Source organism: Petromyzon marinus, chromosome 48 (assembly GCF_048934315.1).
Source record: "Petromyzon marinus isolate PM22_M1 ecotype Great Lakes invasive population chromosome 48, UKy_Petmar_22M1.pri1.0, whole genome shotgun sequence".
Lineage (NCBI taxonomy): Eukaryota > Metazoa > Chordata > Hyperoartia > Petromyzontiformes > Petromyzontidae > Petromyzon > Petromyzon marinus.
In genome coordinates this window covers 9863344-9889606 of record NC_133714.1, presented here as the reverse complement: position 1 = coordinate 9889606, position 26263 = coordinate 9863344, and the positions used below count along the sequence as shown (strand labels likewise).

General features: G+C 47.7%; 1 protein-coding gene across 2 annotated transcripts; it reads left to right on the top strand.

Moving 5' to 3' along the window:
- The first annotated feature begins 409 nt into the window (after positions 1 to 409).
- Positions 410 to 25838, top strand: MRPS9 (mitochondrial ribosomal protein S9). Of its 2 annotated transcripts, XM_076074522.1 has the most exons (13): positions 410 to 1240; positions 6939 to 7101; positions 12316 to 12414; positions 15046 to 15258; positions 16116 to 16178; positions 17735 to 17765; positions 19424 to 19503; positions 19834 to 19919; positions 20174 to 20249; positions 21465 to 21636; positions 22027 to 22135; positions 22756 to 22925; positions 23472 to 25838. In XM_076074522.1, exons 3-13 carry the CDS (start codon positions 12403 to 12405, stop codon positions 23561 to 23563), a joined length of 1104 nt encoding a protein of 367 aa, XP_075930637.1. In that variant the 5' UTR covers positions 410 to 1240; positions 6939 to 7101; positions 12316 to 12402; the 3' UTR covers positions 23564 to 25838. The 2 variants fall into 2 exon arrangements, with proteins under 2 accessions (XP_075930637.1, XP_032828214.1); XM_032972323.2 differs by lacking the exons at positions 410 to 1240; positions 6939 to 7101; positions 12316 to 12414 and adding an exon at positions 13572 to 13748.
- Positions 25839 to 26263: the final 425 nt, after the last annotated feature.

Below are 26263 nucleotides of genomic sequence, written 5' to 3'. Positions count from 1 at the left end.
TGTTTTTTTTCTTCTATGTTTGTGATGTTTTATTAAAAACATGTTGACATTGAATAGCGCCAACGTGGCCAGCTGTTAACTACTTCACTTGGTGTACAGGAGGTTGTGAGTTCGATCCCGACCCTGACACCTGTATATTTGGAGTTTACATGTCTCTCCCCGTGGTCGTGTGAATTTATTTTCCTGGTGCCTCCAGTTCTTCCCTTGACATTTATAAACATGCGTTTACAATATTTGGCTTCTATAAATGTCCACATGATAAGCCACTTCATTGAGCTATCATTTGTGGCCAGGTCGCTTAAAAAAAATTGCAGCATAGCTCAGTGGGCTTTACCTGGTAAAAATAAGTTTGGTTTGAAAGTGTCTATGTACAGCCTACACCAGGACACGCACGCACACACAGACACGTACACCCATATAATAAAACACCGACGCTTTGAATTAATACAGTACTTGAAATTACATTTCGGATGGACTGGACTTAATTGGAAAATTGCGAGTTGAAATCCTGGCTGAGGCTTGCCTCGACCCATGGTCCATCCGGGGTCGATAAAAATAAAAACGGTACCAAATTTTTGTTTGGGGTGGAAGTCCAGAGGGCCGCAAGAACATTCACAAGGCGGCCACGCGGATGCCACGGCGCGCGAACCCGCCACGTGCTCAACGACATCGACCGCCGTTCGCCACTAAGCGGCGGGGACGTTCCTGCGGCGCTTGCGCCGGGCAGCACCCGACACGAGCAGACGAGATGCTGCCGAGAGTCGCGCTTCTGCTTGCGACGTCGCTGCTCGTGAATGGCGGTAGGGAGACCGCGTGGTCGTGAATATTTAAATGTATGCCGAGAGATCAGTGTTCGATAAAACGTCAAAAACAACTGAAAGCTTATTTGGACAACCTAGACGGTTAGGATATGCTTTTCAAGATTGGCATCATTAACGGATATACAAAACCAAGCTTTTAAAGTAAAGAGTTCTACGTTAATCAATCCTAATTTTAGCTCCAGTTTGCGCCCTCAATAAAGTAGACATCACTGCACATTGCGGCATGTGAAATCCGTCACGACCTCGGCGGCGGAAAGACTGAGCAAAGTCGATTGTAACGTACAGAATAAACGTGCAACCGTGCGTAACGAATGCGATGTAGCAATTTGTTGGGTACCAGGAAGGAGGCAATTGTCGATCACCACTCTCCTCTTCGATCCGCCACTGATCAGCTCTGATCAATACTGCCAGGCTGACAGGTGGGAAATGTCAACTTCATCTCTTTTCGTCAAATCAATGAGAGTATTGTGTAAATGTAGTTTGAATCATAGCGTGTGTTTAATATGGGACTGTGTTAATTACCTCCGTATTGAATTGTCTGCGGAGATCGATGTTTGCATAAACCCAGGATCATTCCTCCTTGGCTAGGATATCTACTCGTTGGGGGCCAATGTTCTAGCACACGGCCAATATTTTCCTTCCAATGGTGACGCTTCATCCCAAGACTTGGTGCTCATGGCGCAAATTGAATTAAATTGGGAGAGAGAAAAAAACTAAACAGGTCCCTGCAAGGTGGGCTGGTAGAAGTTCGCAAATGAGACAATGTGACTTCCAAATGTTGGGTGCAATAAGACATATCAAGTCTCTGCGCTGTCTATTGCTGATTTGACACCCAACAGCACGAGATTTCACTTCGTTAAAGTATTGAAAGTGGACGGACGGACACATTAATTTATTGCAGGCTGGTACACTCAGTTTACAACTTCGTTCCTACCAGTATAACAATTGACCTAAGGTTAGGTGACGGTGTTTGTTGGTGTAACAGTGTTTAACACGTAAGAGGTTAGGTGACGATGTTTGTTGGTGTAACAGTGTTTAACACGGAGGAGGTTAGGTGACGATGTTTGTTGTTGTAACAGTGCTGCGTGTGTTTAACACGGAGGAGGTTAGGTGACGATGTTTGTTGTTGTAACAGTGTTTAACACGGAGGAGGTTAGGTGATGGTGTTTGTTGTTGTAACAGTGTTTAACACGTAGGAGGTTAGGTGATGGTGTTTGTTGTTGTAACAGTGTTTAACACGTAGGAGGTTAGGTGACGATGTTTGTTGTAACAGTACTGCGTGTGTTTAACACGGAGGTTAGGTGACGATGTTTGTTGTTGTAACAGTGTTTAACACGTAGGAGGTTAGGTGACGATGTTTGTTGTTGTAACAGTGTTTAACACGGAGGAGGTTAGGTGACGATGTTTGTTGTTGTAACAGTGTTTAACATGTGGGAGGTTAGGTGACGATGTTTGTTGTTGTAACAGTACTGCGAGTGTTTAACATGGAGGAGGTTAGGTGACGATGTTTGTTGTTGTAACAGTGTTTAACACGTAGGAGGTTAGGTGACGATGTTTGTTGGTGTAACAGTGTTTAACACGCAGGAGGTTAGGTGACGATGTTTGTTGGTGTAACAGTGCTGCGTGTGTTTAACACGGAGGAGGTTAGGTGACGATGTTTGTTGTTGTAACAGTGTTTAACACGTAGGAGGTTAGGTGACGATGTTTGTTGTTGTAACAGTGTTTAACACGGAGGAGGTTAGGTGACGATGTTTGTTGGTGTAACAGTGTTTAACACGCAGGAGGTTAGGTGACGATGTTTGTTGGTGTAACAGTGCTGCGTGTGTTTAACACGGAGGAGGTTAGGTGACGATGTTTGTTGTTGTAACAGTGTTTAACACGTAGGAGGTTAGGTGACGATGTTTGTTGGTGTAACAGTGTTTAACACGTAGGAGGTTAGGTGACGATGTTTGTTGGTGTAACAGTGTTTAACACGTAGGAGGTTAGGTGACGATGTTTGTTGGTGTAACAGTGTTTAACACGGAGGAGGTTAGGTGACGATGTTTGTTGGTGTAACAGTGCTGCGTGTGTTTAACACGGAGGAGGTTAGGTGACGATGTTTGTTGTTGTAACAGTGTTTAACACGTAAGAGGTTAGGTGACGATGACTGTTGGTGTAACAGTGCTGCGTGTGTTTAACACGGAGGAGGTTAGGTGACGATGTTTGTTGTTGTAACAGTGTTTAACACGGAGGAGGTTAGGTGATGGTGTTTGTTGTTGTAACAGTGTTTAACACGTAGGAGGTTAGGTGATGGTGTTTGTTGGTGTAACAGTGTTTAACACGTAAGAGGTTAGGTGACGATGTTTGTTGGTGTAACAGTGTTTAACACGTAGGAGGTTAGGTGACGATGTTTGTTGGTGTAACAGTGTTTAACACGTAGGAGGTTAGGTGACGATGTTTGTTGTTGTAACAGTACTGCGTGTGTTTAACACGGAGGTTAGGTGACGATGTTTGTTGTTGTAACAGTGTTTAACACGTAGGAGGTTAGGTGACGATGTTTGTTGGTGTAACAGTGTTTAACACGGAGGAGGTTAGGTGACGATGTTTGTTGTTGTAACAGTGTTTAACATGTGGGAGGTTAGGTGACGATGTTTGTTGTTGTAACAGTACTGCGAGTGTTTAACACGGAGGAGGTTAGGTGACGATGTTTGTTGTTGTAACAGTGTTTAACACGCAGGAGGTTAGGTGACGGTGTTTGTTGGTGTAACAGTGTTTAACACGTAGGAGGTTAGGTGACGATGTTTGTTGGTGTAACAGTGTTTAACACGCAGGAGGTTAGGTGACGATGTTTGTTGGTGTAACAGTGCTGCGTGTGTTTAACACGGAGGAGGTTAGGTGACGATGTTTGTTGTTGTAACAGTGTTTAACACGTAGGAGGTTAGGTGACGATGTTTGTTGTTGTAACAGTGTTTAACACGGAGGAGGTTAGGTGACGATGTTTGTTGGTGTAACAGTGTTTAACACGCAGGAGGTTAGGTGACGATGTTTGTTGGTGTAACAGTGCTGCGTGTGTTTAACACGGAGGAGGTTAGGTGACGATGTTTGTTGTTGTAACAGTACTGCGTGTGTTTAACACGTAGGAGGTTAGGTGACGATGTTTGTTGGTGTAATAGTGTTTAACACGGAGGAGGTTAGGTGACGGTGTTTGCTGTAACAGTGTTTAACACGGAGGAGGTTAGGTGACGATGTTTGTTGTTGTAACAGTGTTTAACACGTAGGAGGTTAGGTGACGATGTTTGTTGTTGTAACAGTGTTTAACACGTAGGAGGTTAGGTGACGATGTTTGTTGGTGTAACAGTGTTTAACACGGAGGAGGTTAGGTGACGATGTTTGTTGTTGTAACAGTGTTTAACACGTAGGAGGTTAGGTGACGATGTTTGTTGGTGTAACAGTGTTTAACACGCAGGAGGTTAGGTGACGATGTTTGTTGGTGTAACAGTGCTGCGTGTGTTTAACACGGAGGAGGTTAGGTGACGATGTTTGTTGTTGTAACAGTGTTTAACACGTAGGAGGTTAGGTGACGATGTTTGTTGTTGTAACAGTGTTTAACACGGAGGAGGTTAGGTGACGATGTTTGTTGGTGTAACAGTGTTTAACACGCAGGAGGTTAGGTGACGATGTTTGTTGGTGTAACAGTGCTGCGTGTGTTTAACACGGAGGAGGTTAGGTGACGATGTTTGTTGTTGTAACAGTACTGCGTGTGTTTAACACGTAGGAGGTTAGGTGACGATGTTTGTTGGTGTAATAGTGTTTAACACGGAGGAGGTTAGGTGACGGTGTTTGCTGTAACAGTGTTTAACACGGAGGAGGTTAGGTGACGATGTTTGTTGTTGTAACAGTGTTTAACACGTAGGAGGTTAGGTGACGATGTTTGTTGTTGTAACAGTGTTTAACACGTAGGAGGTTAGGTGACGATGTTTGTTGGTGTAACAGTGTTTTAACACGTAGGAGGTTAGGTGACGATGTTTGTTGGTGTAACAGTGTTTAACACGTAGGAGGTTAGGTGACGATGTTTGTTGGTGTAACAGTGTTTAACACGGAGGAGGTTAGGTGACGATGTTTGTTGGTGTAACAGTGCTGCGTGTGTTTAACACGGAGGAGGTTAGGTGACGATGTTTGTTGTTGTAACAGTGTTTAACACGTAAGAGGTTAGGTGACGATGTTTGTTGGTGTAACAGTGCTGCGTGTGTTTAACACGGAGGAGGTTAGGTGACGATGTTTGTTGTTGTAACAGTGTTTAACACGGAGGAGGTTAGGTGATGGTGTTTGTTGTTGTAACAGTGTTTAACACGTAGGAGGTTAGGTGATGGTGTTTGTTGGTGTAACAGTGTTTAACACGTAAGAGGTTAGGTGACGATGTTTGTTGGTGTAACAGTGTTTAACACGTAGGAGGTTAGGTGACGATGTTTGTTGGTGTAACAGTGTTTAACACGGAGGAGGTTAGGTGACGATGTTTGTTGGTGTAACAGTGTTTAACACGTAGGAGGTTAGGTGACGATGTTTGTTGGTGTAACAGTGTTTAACACGTAGGAGGTTAGGTGACGATGTTTGTGGTTGTAACAGTGTTTAACACGTAGGAGGTTAGGTGACGATGTTTGTTGTTGTAACAGTGTTTAACACGGAGGAGGTTAGGTGACGGTGTTTGTTGGTGTAACAGTGTTTAACACGTAGGAGGTTAGGTGACGATGTTTGTTGGTGTAACAGTGTTTAACACGCAGGAGGTTAGGTGACGATGTTTGTTGGTGTAACAGTGTTTAACACGCAGGAGGTTAGGTGACGATGTTTGTTGCTGTAACAGTGCTGTGGTGTGTGTGATGTGGTGTGTGTGTTGTGTGTGTGTTGTGTTTGCGCTGTGGTGTGTGTGTGTGCGCTGTGTGTGTGCTGTGGTGTGTGTGCTGTGGTGTGTGTGCTGTGGTGTGTGTGCTGTGTGTGTTGTATGTGTTGTGTGCGCTGTGTGTGCTGTGTATGTGTTGTGTGTGTGCTGTATGTGTGTGTGGTGTGTGCGCTGTGGTGTGTGTGTGCGCTGTGTGTGTACTGTGTGGTGTGCGTGCTGTTTGTGTGTGCTGTGTGTGTGATGTGTGCTGTGTTGTATTCGTGTGCTGTGTGTTGTATGTGTGTGCTGTGTATGTGTTGTATGTGTGCTGTATGTGTGTGCTATATGTGTGCTGTATGTGTGTGTGCTGTGTATGTGCTGTATGTGTGCTGTGTGTGTGCTGTGTATGTGCTATGTATGTGTGCTGTATGTGTGCTGTGTGTGTTGTGTATGTGTTGTGTGTGTGCTGTGTATGTGCTGTGTATGTGTGCTGTATGTGTGCTGTATGTTGTATGTGTGTGCTGTGTATGTGCTGTATGTGTGCTGTGTATGTGCTGTATGTGTGCTGTGTGTGCGCTGTGTGCGTGCTGTGTGTGCTGTGTATGTGTGCTGTATGTGCTGTGTGTGTACTGTGTATGTGTGCTGTGTGTGTGCTGTGTATGTGCTGTGTATGTGTGCTGTATGTGTGCTGTATGTTGTATGTGTGTTCTGTGTATGTGCTGTATGTGTGCTGTGCCTGTGCTGTATGTGTGCTGTGTGTGTACTGTGTATGTGCTGTATGTGTGCTGTGTGTACTGTGTATGTGTGCTGTGTGTGTGTTGTGTATGTGCTGTATGTGTGCTGTATGTGTGCTGTATGTGTGCTGTGTGTGCTGTGTATGTGTGTTGTATGTGTGCATGTGCTGTGTGTGTGCTGTGTGTGCTGTGTATGCTGTGTGTGTGCTGTGTGTGTGTACTGTATGTGTGCTGTATGTGTGCTGTGTGTGTGCTGTATGTGTGCTGTGTATGTGTTGTATGTGTGCTGTGTGTGTGCTGTGTGTGCGCTGTATGTGCGCTGTTTATGTGTTGTGTATGTGCTGTGTGTGTGCTGTGTGTGTGTACTGTATGTGTGCTGTGTGTGTTGTGTATGTGCTGTGTGTGTGCTGTGTGTGTGTGCTGTGTGTGTGTACTGTATGTGTGCTGTGTGTGTGCTGTGAGTGTTGTGTATGTGTTGTGTGTGTGCTGTATGTGTGCTGTATGTGTACTGTATGTGCGCTGTGTGCACAGCCCCAGCTGTTGAGAGCCCGGCCGCCGTGGTGAGAGCCCCGCGCGCGACCTCCGCCCAGCCGGAGGCGGCGCTGGAGGCGGCGCTGGTGGCGTTCTTCGTCTTCGTGCTGCTCCTGGCCATGGTCCACTCCATGCGGGACTTCCTCGAGAGACAAGCAGCCGAGTAAGGCTACCCCCCACGATCGTCGCCGCAATCGAACGCCGCCACTTTGTTCTACGCATGTTGAACTTATGTTGGGCTGTGCGGTGGCGTTGAGACGTTAACTCCCTCGCCCCCTGGTACGCACGAGGTCGTGGGTTCGATTCGGACTCTGGAACCTGCCGTAGAATGTTTGGAGTCTTGCGTGTCTCTTATAAATCTCCCACGTGGTCGCAATGGAGTTTTTTTTGGTTACATTTTCATCCAGTTTTTTTCACTCCACGTATACAAAAAAACACGCGTGGGAAATCTTTGGCTGCTATTTATTTCGCGCACGATAAGCCACTTTGTGGAGCTTGTCATTTGTGATAGGCAGGTGACTTCTGAAGAGAGAGATACTTCAGCTAAGTGAGGCATACCTGATGGCAATTATATAGAAACGTAAAAAAAATCGCAGCGTACATAGCCCACTTGTGATAATTGTGGTTAAACTGTTCAGTTTCTCTCGCATTGTCTGTACGTTCCAACCACGTCCACGAATGCCAATAATGTTAACACTTATTGTGTTAACACTTATGTTAACACATCATGTTGCATTAGACTCTCTGAATCACATTTACAGTAGCTTTGATAATAAGCAGTACTCTGCCTGTCTTTTTCTAGACCTGTCCAAAGCTTTTGATACAGTAGACCACAACACCCTGCTTAGTAAACTAAGTTGCCTCGGTTTTTCTGAAAACGCAGTAAAATGGTTACAAAATTACCTCTTTTCTCGCACCCAAACTGTATTCACAGATGGTTGGAGGTCAAACAGTGTTAAGATGACAAAAGGGGTTCCACAGGGTTCCATCCTCGGCCCTCTTTTGTTCTCTCTTTATGTCAATGACTTGGGCACTGACCTGGATCATTCCAGGGTAAATCTTTTTGCAGATGACACGATACTGATTACTGCTGGCCGCTCTCCGGATGACGTGATTGCTAAGCTACAGGGTGATTTCAACAAACTACAACATCATCTAGTTGCTCTTAAACTAGTCCTGCATACCTGCAAAACAAAGGTGCTATGCTTCTCACCAGGACTAAAGCAGGAAGTTATTTTCCCCCAATTACATTCCTTAAATAATTATCAAATAGAGCAAGTCAAGATCTATAAGTATCTTGGGGTCATCCTGGATTCAAAACTGAATTTTGAAGATGGCATTGATTATATTGGTAAAAAGACAAAAATAAAAATTGGTTTTCTGTATCGACACAAGCACTGCTTCCCCCCATGTTCCGTTTGGAATTGATAAAATCTACCATACTGCCTCTACTTGACTACTCTGACATCGTGTATAAATCAGCCCCAAGTACTGTACTGAAGAAGCTTGATTCCATCTATCACTCGGCCTTAAGATTTACATTGAACTGCCCATATAGGACTCACCACTGTGATCTCTACATTGGGTCAAACTTAACATATCTTAATGTTCGACGGCTTGTGCACCAGTTCTTATTTATTCACGATATACTTACAAAAAATCCGCAGACTACCTGCTGGATCTCCTCTCTGTTTCAAAGAACAAATTTGACCTCAGGTCTTCGCTCATTTACCAGCTTCACATTCCCTATTGTCGTACGAAAACTAGAGGAAGGGCCTTTGCTATTGATGCCCCCAGGGTCTGGAATGTTATTGCCAATAAACTGCAACTTGAATCGCTACCAATGAGATCTTCTCTCAAAACTGCTCTCGAGAAGTTGTACACCCCTAGCTGCCACTGCCATTCATTGGCGTAAAAGAAAATAAAATGTTTTGCTCCGGAGTGCTGATCTTAAAGGTGCATTAAAAAATGTGATACTCCGACTGATGCTTCTGTTGTTGTGGAGTAACTCATGCAGCCAGCTATGGCTGTAGGTTTTGGTGTTACATGTTATTTATGTAGTTTATTGTAAAAAATTCGGTCACAGTCCCTATGATCACTGTTACATTGCAATTATGGCTTTATTTTTTGGTGATTTCGAAAAGTTTTTTTGGTTTGGAGATATTTGTTTTGTTGTAGTACGGAGTTAGACTGATGGCCTTAAATCTAAGTTGTCTTGTGGTTGTTGTTGTTTTGACTTGCATTCCACTGGGATTTTTGCACACAGCGTTGGTGTACGGTGCTTTTTCAGGAATATTTTGCTGTTCTTTTCATGGATTTTCTGTTTGCACAGTCACACAGTCACTTTAAGATGTTTTGTTGTTTTTGTTTTTTTGTTTGTTGTGGTTGCACCCGATTCAAGAGCCGAATGGCTCACAGGGCTATACCAAATAAATAAACTGAAAACTGTTAATACTTATTGTGTTAACACTTATTGTGTTAACACTTATTGTGTTAACACTTATCATGTTAACACTTATCATGTTAACACTTAGTATGTTAACACTTAAATTTCGATTTAAAGCTTTCGTGACTGCAGGGATTCATCTTCTTGGTTCTTTTGGTAAAGTCACGTAGAATGGAAATAAAATAATAAAAATGAAACATAATAAAATAAAATTCTCACGACGTTTCGGCCACAACACAAGTAGCCTTCTTCAGGTGAAGGAACAGAACTGTCGGGACGACAGCGCTTCAATGAACACTGCTAAGCTTCGCAGCGTCTTTTAAGCTGGGTGGGAGGAGCAGAGCGCCTTGACAAAGGAGTTTACATATCAATAGAAGAATTTAGCATTGAAGTAGCTGTGTTAATGTGTTGTATTAGCAGGGTGTTAAAGTCAGAAATTAGCATGTAACTGGGAGATTAGCATGATGTTAGTGTGAGGGATTAGCATGTAACTGGTCACGGAAGTAGCTATGTTAAAGTCAGAGTTGACATATCAACATAGGCATTTAGTATATTGACACTAAAGAACTGCAACTACCCAACTATCATACAATAAGCCGATGTGAAAGAACTAAGTATAAACTTCATCAATATAATAAATGTACTCAATATATTCTTCAATAAGTTGAGCTATTAACATAAAGTAACTGGGTATATACTACAACTATATAATGAATACCATATAGTAAACTGATAAACAACTAAAATATAAACTACATCAATGTTATCAATAAACTCAATATGCTCTTCAATCAGCTGAGCTACTAACAATAAGTTGTTATACATTACAATTCTATGTTGAAAAAAGTGGCGGTTTCGTTTTTTTTTTCTTTTCAACGTTAGCACCACGGAAAGCGACGAGCTTTGTTCAGACGGACGAGTCCATCTATGCTCGGAACGGAGGAGGGGGGGAGAGAGAGAAGCAGCCACGATGCGCTGCTCTGTCCTGTGTTGCGTTACAACTATGCTATAAACTAGACTACTATACATTACAATGTTATACCTTCCAATCTAAACTACATTGTATAATATCGTTTACACAGCCCAATGTAAGCTCTAACATGCATTATATTGATATGTCTCCAACTAAACTTTTTTCTACATTACACGACTATACACCGTAATATACACTGCCATAGACAAACCCCACCCTTGAATTATACAATACGTCACTATACACTACCCTATACTTAAGACTATAAAATATTAGACTTGTAATATTACATTATGTATTATTCTATCAACCCTACTGTATACCACACTGCTGTATAATCACTATACAATTACGATACTATATATTGCCTTATGAATTATGTTAAACATTACACTGTTATACTATTATTATACAACATGCTATAAACCATACCATTGACCGTCGTGTGAAAGGTATTAAGAGGCAGTGCCAGCGAATGGACTGCGGTCTGAAAGTCACCGTAAAATACAATCAATCAAGAACCGAAATGGTTTATAACGTCTTTCCAATGTCATTAGACCTCCTTTGCCAGTTCCAAAATGTAATAATAGGGTTTTTCCCCTTTTTTCTGGCAACAAAACTTAAACCTTTTTACAAGGATTCATGTCTGCATTAACCACAATACTTGCAGTCAAAATGCAAAAAAAAACATACTATGATATATGCATTGTCCTTGAAACTGATTGGTCCACACCAAGGGACGGCTTTCTTTTGAGCCTCGACCCAATTGGTGCTCGAGCAGATGACGCCAAAAGGCGTATAGCCAGAATCCATCTTCTCGGTTGAAATTGTCTCTGTGTTTGTATATGTGGATGGCCTCATGAACGAATCTCTCATGGTAGCCGGATGGCTTGCAGAGAACCTCCGTCTTGGAGAAGTCAATGTCATGTGAGCCCACTGAATTATAACAGTGATCTGCCACGGCTGAGGTGTTCGTCCTACCGTGTTTCAAGTCTGCTTTATGTTCGCGGATGCGGTCCGAGATATTACGTTTGGTTTCTCCAATGTAGCTGCTACCACAGAGGCAACTTAGTTTGTAGACGCCCAGGTACTGTATGTCTGGAACCACATCTTTTACAGACGGAACCAGATCACGGATTTTATGTACTGTGTTGAATCGGACCTGGATCTTGTGTTTATTTAGGATTTTGAAGATCTTTTTTGTGACCCCCGCAATGTAGGGTCAGTTGATGGTTTTGAATGGCTCCTCAAGAGGACCCTTCTTCATGGTTGGAGTGATGGCTTTGTGGATTGTGTAGTCGGAGTAACCATTAGCCTTGAGAGCTTGGTGTACGTGCTTGAGTTCACTGGCAATGTGTTCCTGGTCGGAAATGCATTGGGCTCTATGGTATAGAGTCTTGTTGTGGGAATTCTTCTGTGATGGATGGTGGTGGGAATCCGGTTTTAAGTAAGCACCCGTATGGGTAGCTTTCCTGTAGACAGAGTGGCTCATTGAACCATCAGGTCTCCTTTTAATTAGGACATCCAAAAAGGGTAGCTTGCCATCTTTTTCTACTTCCATAGTAAATCTGATGGCTGGGTGTATGGAATTGATGTGGTCGAGGAATTGGTCTAGAGCAGGCCGGCCATGTGGCCAGATGACAAAAGTCTCATCCACGTACCTCTTCCATAAGGTCGGGCGTAGAGTGGCAGTCTGGATGGCGTCAGTCTGAAATTTCTCAGTGAAAACGTTGGCTACAACCGGAGATAGGGGGGAGCCCATTGGGGTGCCCTCAGTTTGTAGAAAGTTCCATTCTAGGTGAAGTATGTGTTGGTTAAACACTTATCATGTTAACACTTAGTATGTTAACACTTAGTATGTTAACACTTAGTATGTTAACACTTAGTATGTTAACACTTAGTATATTAACAGTTATCATGTTAACACATGTTATTATTTAATCATTCTCCCTGCCCAGACCTCGTGCAAAAATCGAGCTGCTGCTGTCGGCAGCCGAGGAGGAGAAACTGCAGCGAAGTCAAAAGGTCATCGTCACCGTCGTCCAATGACAAAGCCGGTCGGGTCACCCTCGCAGATCGATACATATTGATTTGTGTACTCGTTAACATGTGTTTGTTTGTGTGCCGTGAACCAAAACTGTGTTTAGCCGAACTTTAATAAACCTGTTGTGTGTTTCGTATTGTTTGATGTAACCTTCTTGACACGCGCCCGCCACTGGATATCTGTGATCAAAGAGCTTCATAGCTCATCGGATTCCCATACCTGTCAACCATTTATCAGTGCCTAGCTTATTGCAGGCCAATTGAGACCTTATCGGTTGCCCCGTGCCCTTGAACATCTCAACGTTCATTCTGCAAAGCCCCATCACGAGAGGGAAAAACAAACACGTGAGATTTGTTTGTATTGAAACGGCAAATGTCCCTGTACAAGACTGCGGCTAAACCGAGCGGGTTGTTGACACGGCCGTGGGTGCCTTGTGCAGTCCCAGATTCTCATTCATAATCAGGGTTGTTTTTGGGGTTAGATCGTGTATATATAAATGCTGTGTCGTTAAACCCGCCACCACCCGACACAGACAAACTCGTAATTCGTCACTAATAGAGCAACACCGCCGTGTGTTGGAGATCCAAGCCACGACATTTACAATCTGAATCCGTGTGAATCAGATGTTGACAGTCCATTGTATTGGTGCTGTTCGCCTGTTTGAGACTGCGGCTCTCAAGAAAGCTGTCTCTGGTGTGGAACTAATTGGTTTAAAAGACAATGCGTCGCATACTACCAGAGCATGTTATTGTTTGCATGTTCACCACAAGTACGTGTGGATTTAGCATCTTAACACACCTGTTTCATCGCCAGCAAGGCTAAACCCTATTGTTATACAGATTCCGATTGTGATGGCGACTCGGCGCGCATGCGCGTTGAGGCGCACTGTGGGGAGTAGTAAGATGGCGGCTCGCGCGCTGCAAGGCAATAGTAAGATGGCGGTTCGTCTCGCATGCGCGTTGAGGCGCACTGTGGGGGGAGTAGTAAGATGGCGGCTCGCGCGCCGCATGGGAGTAGTAAGATGGCAGCACGATGCGCATGCGCGTGGCGGCCCACTGTAGGGAGTAGCTAGATGGCTGCCCGCGCCTAATGGGAGTAGCAAGATGGCAACTCGTCGCGCATGCGCGCTGAGGCGCACTGTGGGGAGTAGTAAGATGGCGGCTTTCGCGCCTCACGGGAAGTAAGATGGCGGCTCGGCGCGCATGCGCACTGCGGTCGCCGTGCAGGCGCTGCGGGAGTAGCAAGATGTCCGCGCCCGCAGCGGCGTGGTTCCGCGCCTCGGCCTCTCTGCTCAGGGTTCGCGGTTCGATCCCCGCTTCGGGGAGACGCGGCCGCTCCCTGGTCGACGTGAGTTTTGTATTTATGGCACCCGTGAGAGAGCGTCCGTCCGCTCCTCTCGTTGCGGCGCACTGCTGCTGTTGCCGTGAATGTCATTGGTCCCGCCACGGGAATGGGGAATTGTCACCGCGGGAGATAAGCGCCGTCCCCGTGTTCGCCTTGAGCGGGGGAGACGCGGTGTGGCGCGGTGTGGCGCGGGTTTCACGGGGCCCTGCTGCTGTTTGATGCGCCCCCGCTATCGGTATAGAAGGTCGCGAGTTAATATTCCGGGTTCGGGTTAACTCAGCCCGATGATCATTCACGGCCCCGGGCTCAGTATAACGGGTACAAGCGTGTGTGGAGTCAATTGTGGATTTTGTTCAACGAAGGGAGACAGCAGGCATATCCCCACCCTCGTAAGGTGGAGTTTCCAGTTATAGCTCTCAAGCATTTTGTTTAAATAATTTCAGAAGGTCGCGTCGCTGGCTCTTGTCACCTGCCCCGTGACCTCACGGTGCCCCTCAGCGCACAGCGCGGGGGCGATGTTGCTCGCGGTGCCGGTGCTTGGTATTGATGCTGCTGGCGATGATGCTTTCCCGTTGATGATGCTGTCGTTATGGTGATGATGCCGTCGTTATGGTGATGATGCTGTTCTGTTGATGATGCTGCAGGTGATGCTCCTGCTGGCGATGATGCTGTCATGTTGATGATGATGGCTGCTGTGATGATGCTGTCATGTTGATGATGATGCTGGTGATGATGATGCTGCTGGTGATGATGCTGCTGGTGATGATGCTGTACTGTTGATGACGCTGCTGGTGGTGATCCTGCCATGATGATGGTGCTGATGATGAACCTGTCATGTTGATGACGCTGCTGCTGGTGGTGATCCTGCCATGATGATGGTGCTGCTGGTGATGATGCTGTCATGTTGATGATGCTGCTGGTGGTGATGCTTATGAAGTTTTTTTTTTGCTGGTGACGGTGCTGGGGAAGATAATGCCGACGGTAATGTTGCTGCTGGTGGGATGTTGTTACATTTGAAGATGATGTTATTGCTATTGGTGAAGTCACTGGTGGTAATGATGACGAAGCTGGTAAAAAATGTCACTGCTCGTGTTCATGGTGCGAGTGATGATGATCCTGCTTTTGTTTTATGTAACTCATGATTAATTTAGTCCGTGTTGATGATATTGGTGACATTGCCACCGTTTCTGCATCTGTCACTGTCACCCCACTTGGAATAAAAAAGATGCTGCTGCTGATGGTAATTTTACGACGTCTGCCGATTAAGATAATGCTGCTGCTACTGCGCGTGAGCGTGCAGGCGTGCGCGCGCGGAACAGGCGCCTGGCTGAGCTCCCGGCGCCCGTACGTGGCTGCCCGTCCCGGCTCCACCGTGAGTGGCGGTGGCGGCGCCGCCGACCGCCTCTCGGAGGAGTTCCTGGCCCAGCAGCTGCGAGACTACGAGCTGGGACGGCGCCACCTCGCCAACATGATGGGCGAGGATGAGGAATCCTTCACGCAGGAGCACATCGACGTGAGGAACAACGCACGCACCACGCTGCGAGTCCCAATGAGCGCCGCTCTGCTGCCGAGACGCCGTGCCGGCACTGCTGAGGGCCCGGGCCGGGAGTCTCGCTCGGTCTCAGTCCCGTCTCGGGGAGGTTCATACGGGCCGGGTCAACGTCGCTGAGCGAGGACCCCCGGCGATCCTCGGTTCAAGCACAGGGCGGGGTTTCGTTGAGAGTTCTCCTGAGCATGCACCGTTGACTATTTAGTGTCAATACCTCGGCCTGGTCCTTCATATCTCAGGGGTGATGATGTTGCCACTGAGAGTCACTGTTCAGGTTCTGGGACTGGATTGTGCCCACCCTCCACAGCTGATGGATATTCCCAACGGGAAAACACGTGGTATAACATCTATTTAGAAAAACCTCATTGATGCTCAAGACTCGGTTTAAGGAGGTGCTTGCGTGAGGATGTTTGGACAAGATAATTTAAAGGAGTAAAACACAAATTGTCCCTAGAGACAGCTTTATGGTCCCACTCGTTCTCCTGCCGTCTCCGGGCCAAATTGCAACACAGTGAGTCTGGGAGTCTCAGCATGTGTCTGATCCACTACCTCTACAGGCATACATCGCACCCACCCTCGTCCCATATACACCGTGTAAGCACCTGAGCTATGCCGGCCAAGTGTTCTGACAGCCATTATGATGCCAGTGAAAGAGGTACCCACAAACCCGGGGTTTGAACCCATGTCTTGTGAGTTCATGGTCCATGTGACTGACACGGCCGTGATGAACCACCTCTTTCAAACTGATCTCCCAGAGCAGTGCCAATGTGTGCATTTGAGGGATACAGTACAAAGACTGATGCTGTTTGTTTCTCTTTCAGAAAGCGATTGAATATCTCTTCCCCTCGGGGCTGTTCGAGAAGAGGGCCCGTCCCATAATGAAGGTATTGTAACGTGTATCAAAAATCTCGTTGTTTTTTTATTCCGCACTGTGTGTGTATGCGTATAAGTAACTGTGTGTTGATGTCAAAGGTCAAAAGTGTTTCTGCTCAAATGAACTGGAACAGCGCTCATTTCTATTGGTGGTTCTGAGGCAGGAGTGGAAATTCCACCTTCCCGTGGTGTTGCCCAGCCTCTTCATAGGTATACCTGTGTTTACGTCCCACAAGTTAATGCTTATTTTATCAACCCCAGAGGGATGATGGTCTGAACGGATATCTTATTGGGTTGTAAGCACGGTCTCTGGTGCGTCGTGACCTGTTTGGTGTAGAGAGGTTAACTCAAGATGGGTTTTTTTGGCCATTTCAGCAAATTATTCCAGCAATGAAAATCGGTGACTTTCCCATGCAGAGACGGGCCTTCTCCATAGAAACAAGCAAGAGCTATACTCTCAGCTGACCCGAATGATTTTTATAGCTACAGAGGTCTGTTTCTGTATGTGTATTGTGTTTATATTGTATCAATGAGGAGTGGTATCGTAGCAGTCGGCACACTACACTAAAAAGTAGATATCCCTAGTTCGATTCCCATCCAGAGCTAACACTAGTGGTTTATATCTGAACCGGTTCTGGGCCTCCCCTAGGTCGACTCAGCCTTAAAGTGAGTACCTTGTGCAATGTGTAGTCATCAGCACTGGGGAGAGAGAGGTGGCCGTGTATGGTGGTGGTAGCCACACCGTCCCCTCGTTTGGAGTGCTGGCATTAATAGGCACTCGTTAACTTGCACCCAACAGAATAGCCTGTGAGCACGGTACAAGGAATCGTTGTCTCTGTTATACACGCGGCACCAGGAGAGAAATGGAAAACCCTTGGGTGAGCCTGAGAGGCATTATGAGCCCAGACTACGTCACCTCACCCAAAAAATAAATTACGAATCGGAATACGGTTAGTCCTCGCTTAATGCATGTTCACACAACGCATTTTTGCTATAGCGCATTCCGTTGGGGAACACTTTTCACAGACCGCGGAACGCGCATCGCAACGCGATTTCTGAGCGGTCGACCACGAACTAGCTGCGTGGCTGGGCGGTACGATACAGTACGCAGAATGATACAGTTATGCGGCGGCGTTCCCTCGGTTATTTTCCCCCCAACTTACTATGCGGGCATACGTGAATCTCGGAAAATATTATAGTTTCTTTAGTCATGGGGAAATTGTGTTCGCTTAACGTTAATTTCGCTTAACTCGGCACTTTTCAGGAACGCATCTACCACTGATGATGAAACGTCATACTCGAATTGTAAATGTTGTGGGTTTACTCTCCAATACACCGGTGTGGTGTGCTGTACGAGTAACGAATTGGCATGTTTTGTTTACGTGACAAACCTTACTAATTGGCTGTGTCGGGTGGTGGCGGGCTTTAACGACACGTTTATATTTACGCGATTTCACCCCGAAAAAAACCTCATGGATCTACCACCGTGTTAAGCGAGGACAACCTGTACACGAATAATCGCATCCGAGTGAATGTTACGCTCATTTACGTTCCATTTGTTTTGCAGCATCCAGAGCAGATATTCCCCAAGCAAAAAGGTACAGAGGCGGAGTCACCTGAACAACAACGCAGCAGCACTCCTCATGCGCTCAAGAGCCCTCTTCTCCCCAATTCCTGTTTCTTGCGGGGGGCTTGGCCGATCTGTGAATTGTTCCAACTGGCAGGCTATTTCTCCCACAGTTATAATAATGAGAGTGTTTTTATGTTTTTAGATAGCTGTGTCATTCATCATGCAATTTGCATGTCGGATCGCAGCCGTAGGATTTGTGACTCGCACAGATTCCGCACGCACACGCGGGCAAGCGAGAAAGCGGGCAACGGAACAGCCGCTAACCAATAATTGCCCCAAGCTCTGTGGTCCTATCTTGAGATTTTAGGCCAATCGATTAACGAGCGTTGAGCATTTATACGCTCATAGGAGGAAGGAATGAATAAAGGGAAGCTGTTTCCATTGTCTTTTTATTAGTGGATAAGGAAAAAGAGATATTGAGCAATGAGCTAATCGGTTGGCAACGTGCGGTGCAAAAAAAGTTCACCATGCGTGCAGCTCACCCTGTTAGCCGTTAGATTGTTAATAAGTCATTAAAAGGGTTTTGTAAAATACAGATAATAGGCTAAACACCTCCGCTAATTCGCTATTCAGTCTGCAGCAGGGTCCACGTGTCTAGACAGGACCTCCAAGTATATCCGGCCGAGTGGTTAGAGCACTTGACTCGCAATCAGCAAATTGTGAGTTCGAACCCCAGTCAATAATCATCAATGCTCTTGAGATATGACTGCGTTGGTGTGGATGTGAGTGTCAAGTGTGCATGTGTGTGGTGAGTGGTTGCCTAGCGGTTGTAGCACTGCGCTATGAACACGGCAACTTGAGTTAGACTCGTGGCCTTGGTTAACGTCAGTTGTCAGTGATATCCTCTAGGTTGAGTCTGCCTTAAATGAGTACCTGGTTTTATTGTGTGAACATCAGCATCCTCTTGTGTGCAACGCAAGCTTGACTAGGTGTTCACTAACATCACTCGGCCTGACTGTGAAAGACTGAGTTTTTGGTGTTTATATTCTTTGGTTCTTTCGGTAAAGTCGCGTAGATAGAAAAATAGTAATACAAAATAAAGTGAAAAAAAAATACTAAAAAACAAAAATCCACTAATGTAGACTGTAGCCTGTTTCCTAACCGAGTGAGTGTACTGGCAGTCTGTAATGTAGACTGTAGCCTGGTTATTAAGTTTGGTGAGTGTACTGGCAGTCTGTAATGTAGACTGTAGCCTGGTTATTATGTTCGGTGAGTGTACTGACAGTCTATAATGTAGACTGTAGCCTGGTTATTAAGTTTGGTGAGTGTACTGGCAGTCTATAATGTAGACTGTAGCCTGGTTATTAAGTTTGGTGAGTGTACTGGCAGTCTATAATGTAGACTAGCAATGGCTAATAACCAGGCTACAGTCTGCACGAGTGTTTTTTTATTTTTATTAACTTTATTTTGTATTATTATTTTTCTATCTACGTGACTTGACCGAAAGAACCAAAGAATATTAATTTCTGCAGTCACGAAAGTTTTAAGTCAAAAGTTACTTGTGTTTTTTGTTCATGTGTGTCTGTCCGTGTGCGGTTGTGCGTGTGTGTCTGCGTGTGTCTGCGTGTGTGTCTGTCCGTGTGCGGTTGTGCGTGTGTCTGCGTGTGTCTGCATGCGCGTTCACAGTCATCCAGTGGGGAGAAGATGGACGTCCATTCCACTACCTCTTCTACACGGGGAAGCCCAATTACTACTCCCTCATGCACGTACGTACGTACGTGTGTGCTCGTACGTACGTGTGTCAGCGGATAGCACGCTGCACTACGAACCAGGCAACCCGATTTCGAGTCTCGCTCACGGTTAATACCGTTGATGGTGATCTGAACAGGTTCTGGGCATCCCCTAGGTCGACTCAGCCTTAAATGAATACCTGTTACCACGTGTAGACACCAGCACTGGCAAGATAAAGGCTGACGGGCATGGTGTTGGAAACCCACCCACTCGTGTGGCGTTTCAGCATTCATAGGTGCTCGTAAACAGCACTTGTCCCAACACCCTGTTAACGCTATACGGGGGATCTTTGTCTTTGTTTGCAGGACTTGTACTCCCAGCTGCTGCAGGTTGAGGCTGAGGAAGACAAGATGAGGAGTAAAGGTTACACGTCCGGTGACGCTAAGCCTGTGTAAGAGTCGCACCACAACAACAACAACACCAAGAGCAGCAGAGGCTGGGTGGTGGCGCAGTGGTAACGCTCGCACCTCGAGAGCAAGAAGTCCCTGGGTTCGATTCCCGACTCGGGCGCCGTTCTGCGTGGAGTTTGTACGTTATCGTCCCCCTGTTGTGTGCGTGTATGTTGAACTCTGTGTACCCTGTGATACGCGGCACGCTGCGTACCACGGCGAGTCTCACCGCGTGTCTGCCTACTGCCGTGCGCAGGGCCCTGCCGAGCAGCCGCTGGGTGACGCAAGAGGAGCTGGAGCAGTCGCTGAACGAGCAGCTCAGCGAGCACGACGTGCGTGTTCCTACCCCTCCCCCCCTTGCTCTCTCGCCGTGCATTGTGGGTTCACAGTCCCTCCTCCTTGCTCTCTCGCCGTGCATTGTGGGTTCACAGTCCCTCCCCCTTGCTCTCTCGCCGTGCATTGTGGGTTCACAGTCCCTCCCCCCCTTGCGCTCTCGCCGTGCATTGTGGGTTCACAGTCCCTCCCCCTTGCTCTCTCGCCGTGCATTCTGGGTTCACAGTCCCTCCCCCTTGCGCTCTCGCCGTGCATTGTGGGTTCACAGTCCCTCCCCCTTGCTCTCTCGCCGTGCATTGTGGGTTCACAGTCCCTCCCCCTTGCTCTCTCGCCGTGCATTGTGGGGTCACAGTCCCTCCCAGAGGCAGCCGCCTCTCGTGAGACGCCTGGAAGTTTGGGTGAAGCGGCGATCTTGAGTTGGAGGGCGGTGGTGTGGGGTACAGGGTAGGCAAGCTTGTAGAATGAGGTTGGTGTGGACATACCTCTGCATATATGCGCGTGTGTGTGCCTTTGTGTGGATATGCGCGTGTGTGTGTGCTCATGGAGTGGTGGTATAATGTTTCGCGCTCTGCGTTGGGAACCGGGCAACCGGAGTTTAGTTGCCGGCCACAGCTAGCTGTGGCCGGCAGCTAACATTTGAACTGGTCTGGGGCCTACCCTAGGTCTACTCGACCTTTAATGAGTACCTGCTTCGGTGTATGATAATCGGCACTGGGAAGACAAAGGTGGCGAGGTATCTGCTATCGAAGGGATCTTTGCCATTTGTGTTGTCCACGTGCGAGTTTTGTGCGAGTTTGTTTAATTTGTGGGAGAATGCTTATTATAATAGAATCGGCCAACACCAAACTGTGAGTTTCTCCTGAAAACAAGTCTTGAGACTCGTAGGAGCTTTTCTGAATAACTCGCACCGCCCCCATGTGCACTATGCCGGCCTTCATAGGCGCTACTCGCTAACGGCACTTGCCCCAACGGTCTGTCGAGTTTTAACACGTAGGCTTTCGCGACCAATATTATTCATAATAAAGGTTTTTGTGTTAGATAGCGTTATTTATAAATGTGTCGCAACCCTCCACCGCCCGACACGGCCAAACAGTAACAAGTGTGTCACGTTTACAAAGGACAAATGGTTCACTACTTTGGCCCACCGGTGTGTTGAACGGTCCGTCGAGTGCCACACGCGGAAGTTTTGTCCGTGTTGTGTTGCGCGCGTGCAGTACGCGCGCTTCGTGCGGCTGGGCGAGCGAATCGCGTCGCAGCCGTTCCCCACAGAGGCTGCGCGCGAGCAGCTGTCGCGCTTCCGCGTCGCGCTGCAGGTGCAGTCGCAGCAGCAGGAGATCCCGGAGCGACGCGTGGACGAGGAGGGGCGCGCGTACAGCGAGGCCAACGGTAACCGCATGCACGCACGCACGCACGGGCAAAGTTCCCCCGCATAGCCTTTAATAGATTGATGGGGAAAGTGTCGTCATCGAGCACACTATTAAGGCGCGCCTCCTTTGTCACCTTGTGCGCGCACACCGCCGCACGTACACGCGCTCTACGTACACGTGGCGGCACGTGCGGACAATTCGAGCCACGCACCTACGTAGCCACGCATACTTGCACGCGTTTACACACGTAAGCAACTGTGCTCATCACATGCGCGGGGGGAAGGACAACGAACTGCCACGGCGCTCGGCACGGGTGTTGAGCGACCGGACCCGCCTCTTGGTTCCGTCGACTCTCGCCGCCTTGGCCGCGCGTGCGATTGAGCTCGCGAGTGTCTTCGGGCCTCCGCAGGCTTCCGGAAGAAGGCCCGGGCCAAGGTGACGCTGTGGGAGAGCGGGTCGGGGAAAATCACGGTCAACGGACTCGGACACGTCGACTACTTCCCCCAGCTGCAGGACAGGTGGGGACTCGACCCACGTCTCCACGCGTGGCACGCGGCTTGGGAACTTAAAAGAGCGGTTGCTTGCAACCGGCCCACAGCCCCAGTGTGCCAAGTGGCCAGCAACAAACAGCACAGACAGTACTCGCCGAGTTATAGTCGATAAGGGCATAATGCGTTTGTTGAAGTGAGCAATATTATAATGAGAAGTTTGGAAAAGAGAACGAGGGGAAGGAATTCCCAAGCGAAGCAGTGGGAGAGAAGGAGCAGAGAAGTGTTGTCACCTGCAGTGTGGTGAGTGGTTGGGTCAGTCAGTGGATGAGTGAGTGGGTGAGTGTTGTTGTGGTCTGCAGTGTGGTGGGTGGTTGGGTCAGTCAGTGGATGAGTGAGTGGGTGAGTGTTGTTGTGGTCTGCAGTGTGGTGAATGAACATGGTGTAGATAAGACAGCCAGGCACACTGAGTCCTCGTCCACGGGTGGAGGAATCGATGAGCAAAGTTCACACGGGAACATGAATACGCATCAGCACCGGGGAGACAAAAACGCCTCGTGTGCCATGCCGGCTTGCGTTCTAACAGCACTCGCCCGGACGGTTGCGAAGGCTACGCGGGGGACCTTTGTCTTTCTGTGTGCGTGACGCAGAATGCAGCTCATGTTCCCGCTACAATTTGCGGGGCGTCTGGGCGCGCACGACGCGGAGTGCGAGGTGAGCGGCGTGGGCAGCTCGGCGCAGGCCGGTGCCGTGCGCCACGCCCTCGCCCTCGCGCTCACCACCTTCCTGGAGCCGCACCTCATCGAGGGCATGCGCAGGGGTGAGTGTGAGCGAGCGTGCGAGTGTGTGTAAGTGCGTGCGTCTTTGTGTCTGCCGTGCCGGCCTTAATAGGTGCTCGCTCACAGCACTTGCCCCGCAACAGTCTGCGAAGGCTATACGGGGGATCTTTGTTTGAGCGAGTGAGTGTGTGCGAGTGTGTGTGGGGAGCAGTAGTGTAGCAGTTCGCACGCTGAGCTGCAAACCCAGCGACCCCAGTTCGATTCCTGCTCACGGCCAACACCAGTGACGATTATCTGAACCGCTCCTGGACTCGGCCTCAAATTAGCACCTGGTGCGATGTGTAAACTTCGCCACTGGAGAGACAAAGGCAGCCATGTGTGGTGCTGGCCAGATACCCCCTTTTTTGCCGTGCCGGCCTTTATAGGTGCTGCTCACTAACAGCACTTTCCCCAACAGCCTTTTAAAGGCTACGCGTGCACGCTTACGCGTCTGTGTAGCCCCTGCAAGAGGCTGAACGCTGGGTCTGTTGGTTCAATGTTCTTTGCATTCCAAGCCTGGGTCTGACCCCCCGTCTCTCCGCACTCAGCCGGACTGTTGACCAAGGACCAGAGAACGAAGGAGAGGAAGAAGCCGGGACAGGAGGGCGCTCGTCGCAAGTTCACGTGGAAGAAGCGTTAGCGCTGCTTGACGCGGTCGCAGGCACAGCTGGCGCCCACTGGGCCGGTCTCCACAGCTCCCGCGTTGCGGCCGCTCCCTGTTGCCACTTGCAACGCGCGTGAGGATTTCTCCTTTTAACAGAGCCACGCACGTACAGCATTCGCGGTCTCGGCCACACAATCCCAATGCTGAGAATGTAGCTGCAAAGTGGCTCGATCGGGGGTCGCACGCGGCAGCAAGCGGGCACCCATTTGCCGTGAAAAACACGTGACAGGACCCTGCCGACGAAGACTCTCTTGAACCTCCCTGCGGCGCGGGTAAACAAACGTCAAAAGAATGACGACAGGAATAATTTTAATAAAAAAGAAAATCGAGCAACAACTCCGTTGTGTGTGTGTGTGTGTGCGTGCGCCTAGCTCGGCTGTGGGACGCGAGCCGCCCTCCGCGTGGTTAATAATCGTGGCGGTGCACAAGCACTACCAACAGAAATAAATCGGCGCGCTCCTCAGTAGCAGCGCTGGAGAGTCGGCGGCTTTTCGGGTAATGGGCCAATTCATAGAACATTTCGGGCAAACGTCGAAATAGTTTGATGCTCGATTAGTGAGAAAAGTTAACGCGTTTGTAAATAATAAAGGTTTTTGGGTTAGATCGCGTTTATTTATAAATGTGTCGTAACCCTCCACCACCCGACACGGCCAATCAGCAAAAAAAGTGTCACGTACAGCGTTCGCGGTCTCGGCCTCGGGTGGTGGAGGGTTACGACACATTTATAAATAAACGCGATCTAACCCAAAAACCTTTATTATGAATATTGGTCGCGAAAGCCTACGTGTTAAACTGCGTTTGTAAATGTGGCAAGAGGGCGTTGTTTATCGTGTTCATTTCTTCCGTCTGCCCGGTTGGTTTGGGGTGAGAACTGCTCTTTGTGTTTAGTTCATTGTCCTTCCCCCGCACCTCCGATTAGCACGGTTGGCTACGTACGGTGGTGGTGGTGGTGGCCTAAGCGGCCGGCACGGCGGGGAGCGAGTGACCTGGCAAGGGAGGGTGGGCTCAGCAGTGGCATGGAACACACACGAGGACGTTGTCTCGACGCATGGCGGATACACAGCCAGAACGCTGTGCAGTGGGAATCTTGCCAGCAATCCACAATAACCACATTAGGCGCACGCCACTCGTGAGTGGAACACGCCTTTGGCAATTAAAATGGCATTTAACACGGCGTGAGGTTACAATTGCAGTTCCTATGTAAAATTAACGGTCAAAAAATGCCTTTCTCGAGTTGCAGTCGAGTAAAAAACAAATATTTTACCAGGTAAAGCCCACTGAGCTGTATAGTTAGTTTTCAGAAGCGACCTGGCCACAAATGATTGCTCAACGAAGTGGCTTATCGCGTGGAAATGCACATGAGCGAAATACTCTTAAACGCACGTTTCTCAACGTGGAGGGAAAAACCCGGATGGACCCGGGGAAAAATCCACGCCACCACGGGTTAAGGGAGGCACGCAAACTCCAAATATACGGCGGGCGTCAGGGTCGGGACCGAACCCACGACCTCCTGCGTATCGCGCGAGGTAGTTAACATCTAGCCACCGTGGCGCCCCACGGATGGCTTGGCTGTTGAGGGCACTCGCTGAGTGCCGCACGAGTGGGGCCCAGCCTGGAGCCGATCGCGCGAGGCAGTGGTCCCGTCCCAGTGGCGTCACCAAGGGGGCCCTCAGCCGGTGTTTCGGAACGTTGGGCTGTTCGGATAAATAACAATTACAGTGGAACCTTGGATTGCGAGCATAATTCGTTCCGGAAACGTGCTCGTAATCCAAAGCACTCGTATATCAAAGCGAATTTCCCCATAAGAAATAATGGAAACTCGGATGATTGGTTCCACAACCCAAAAATATATATTAAAAAAATGATTAATAGAAAATACTGTACCTTTGTATATTTGTATTTAAATTTAATATGAAGTAATCAAATGTATTAATTAAATTGAATCGTGGCTGGTGTGGAGGAGAGAGGAGGGTTATACTGGTAGCAACGAAGTTGTAAACTGAGTGTACCAGCCTGCAATAGATTAATGTGTCCGTCCGTCCCCTTTCAATACTTTAACGAAGTGAAATCTCGTGCTGTTGGGGTGTAAAAATGAAATTACGCAAAATTCCAATGTTCCTACCAGCCCACCCTGCAGGGACCTGTTTGTGTAGGACGACTTTCACTGTCACTAACGGAATCACTGCCATCTGTTGGCTCACTGGAATCTTTTTCTTTTTGTGCGACTTTAACAAGGAACCTATTTTATTGACGCTCGCTTTTGCCTCCTTTTGAGGGTTTCGCGGAAATGTGACATTGCATTGTCGTTAAACAGATTCATCGCTCGCACTGCTACAGCCTTATTTGGGCGGTGCTTTTCTAAAGAACAGTCACTACACTTGGACACAATAAAAATGCTTTACGCGCACACACACGTGGTCACAACACTACTGTAGTAAACAGTACACACGTGGTTACAACACTATAGTACTGTATCAAACAGTATATACGTGGTCACAACACTATAGTACTGTAGGAAACAGTATACACGTGGTCACAACACTATAGTACGGTAATAAACAGTATACACGTGGTTACAACAGTATAGTACTGTATCAAACAGTATACACGTGGTCACAACACTATAGTAGTATAGTAAACAGTATACACGTGGTCACAACACTATAGTACTATAGT

Excerpts from the sequence above, each read along its gene's own strand:
- MRPS9 (XM_032972323.2), top strand. The coding sequence starts at position 13,587 with ATGGCGGCTCGGCGCGCATGCGCACTGCGGTCGCCGTGCAGGCGCTGC. Across the intron at positions 17,766-19,423 it reads GATATTCCCCAAGCAAAAAG|TCATCCAGTGGGGAGAAGAT; the intron begins GTACAGAGGCGG and ends GCGCGTTCACAG. Across the intron at positions 21,637-22,026 it reads CGCGTACAGCGAGGCCAACG|GCTTCCGGAAGAAGGCCCGG; the intron begins GTAACCGCATGC and ends GGGCCTCCGCAG.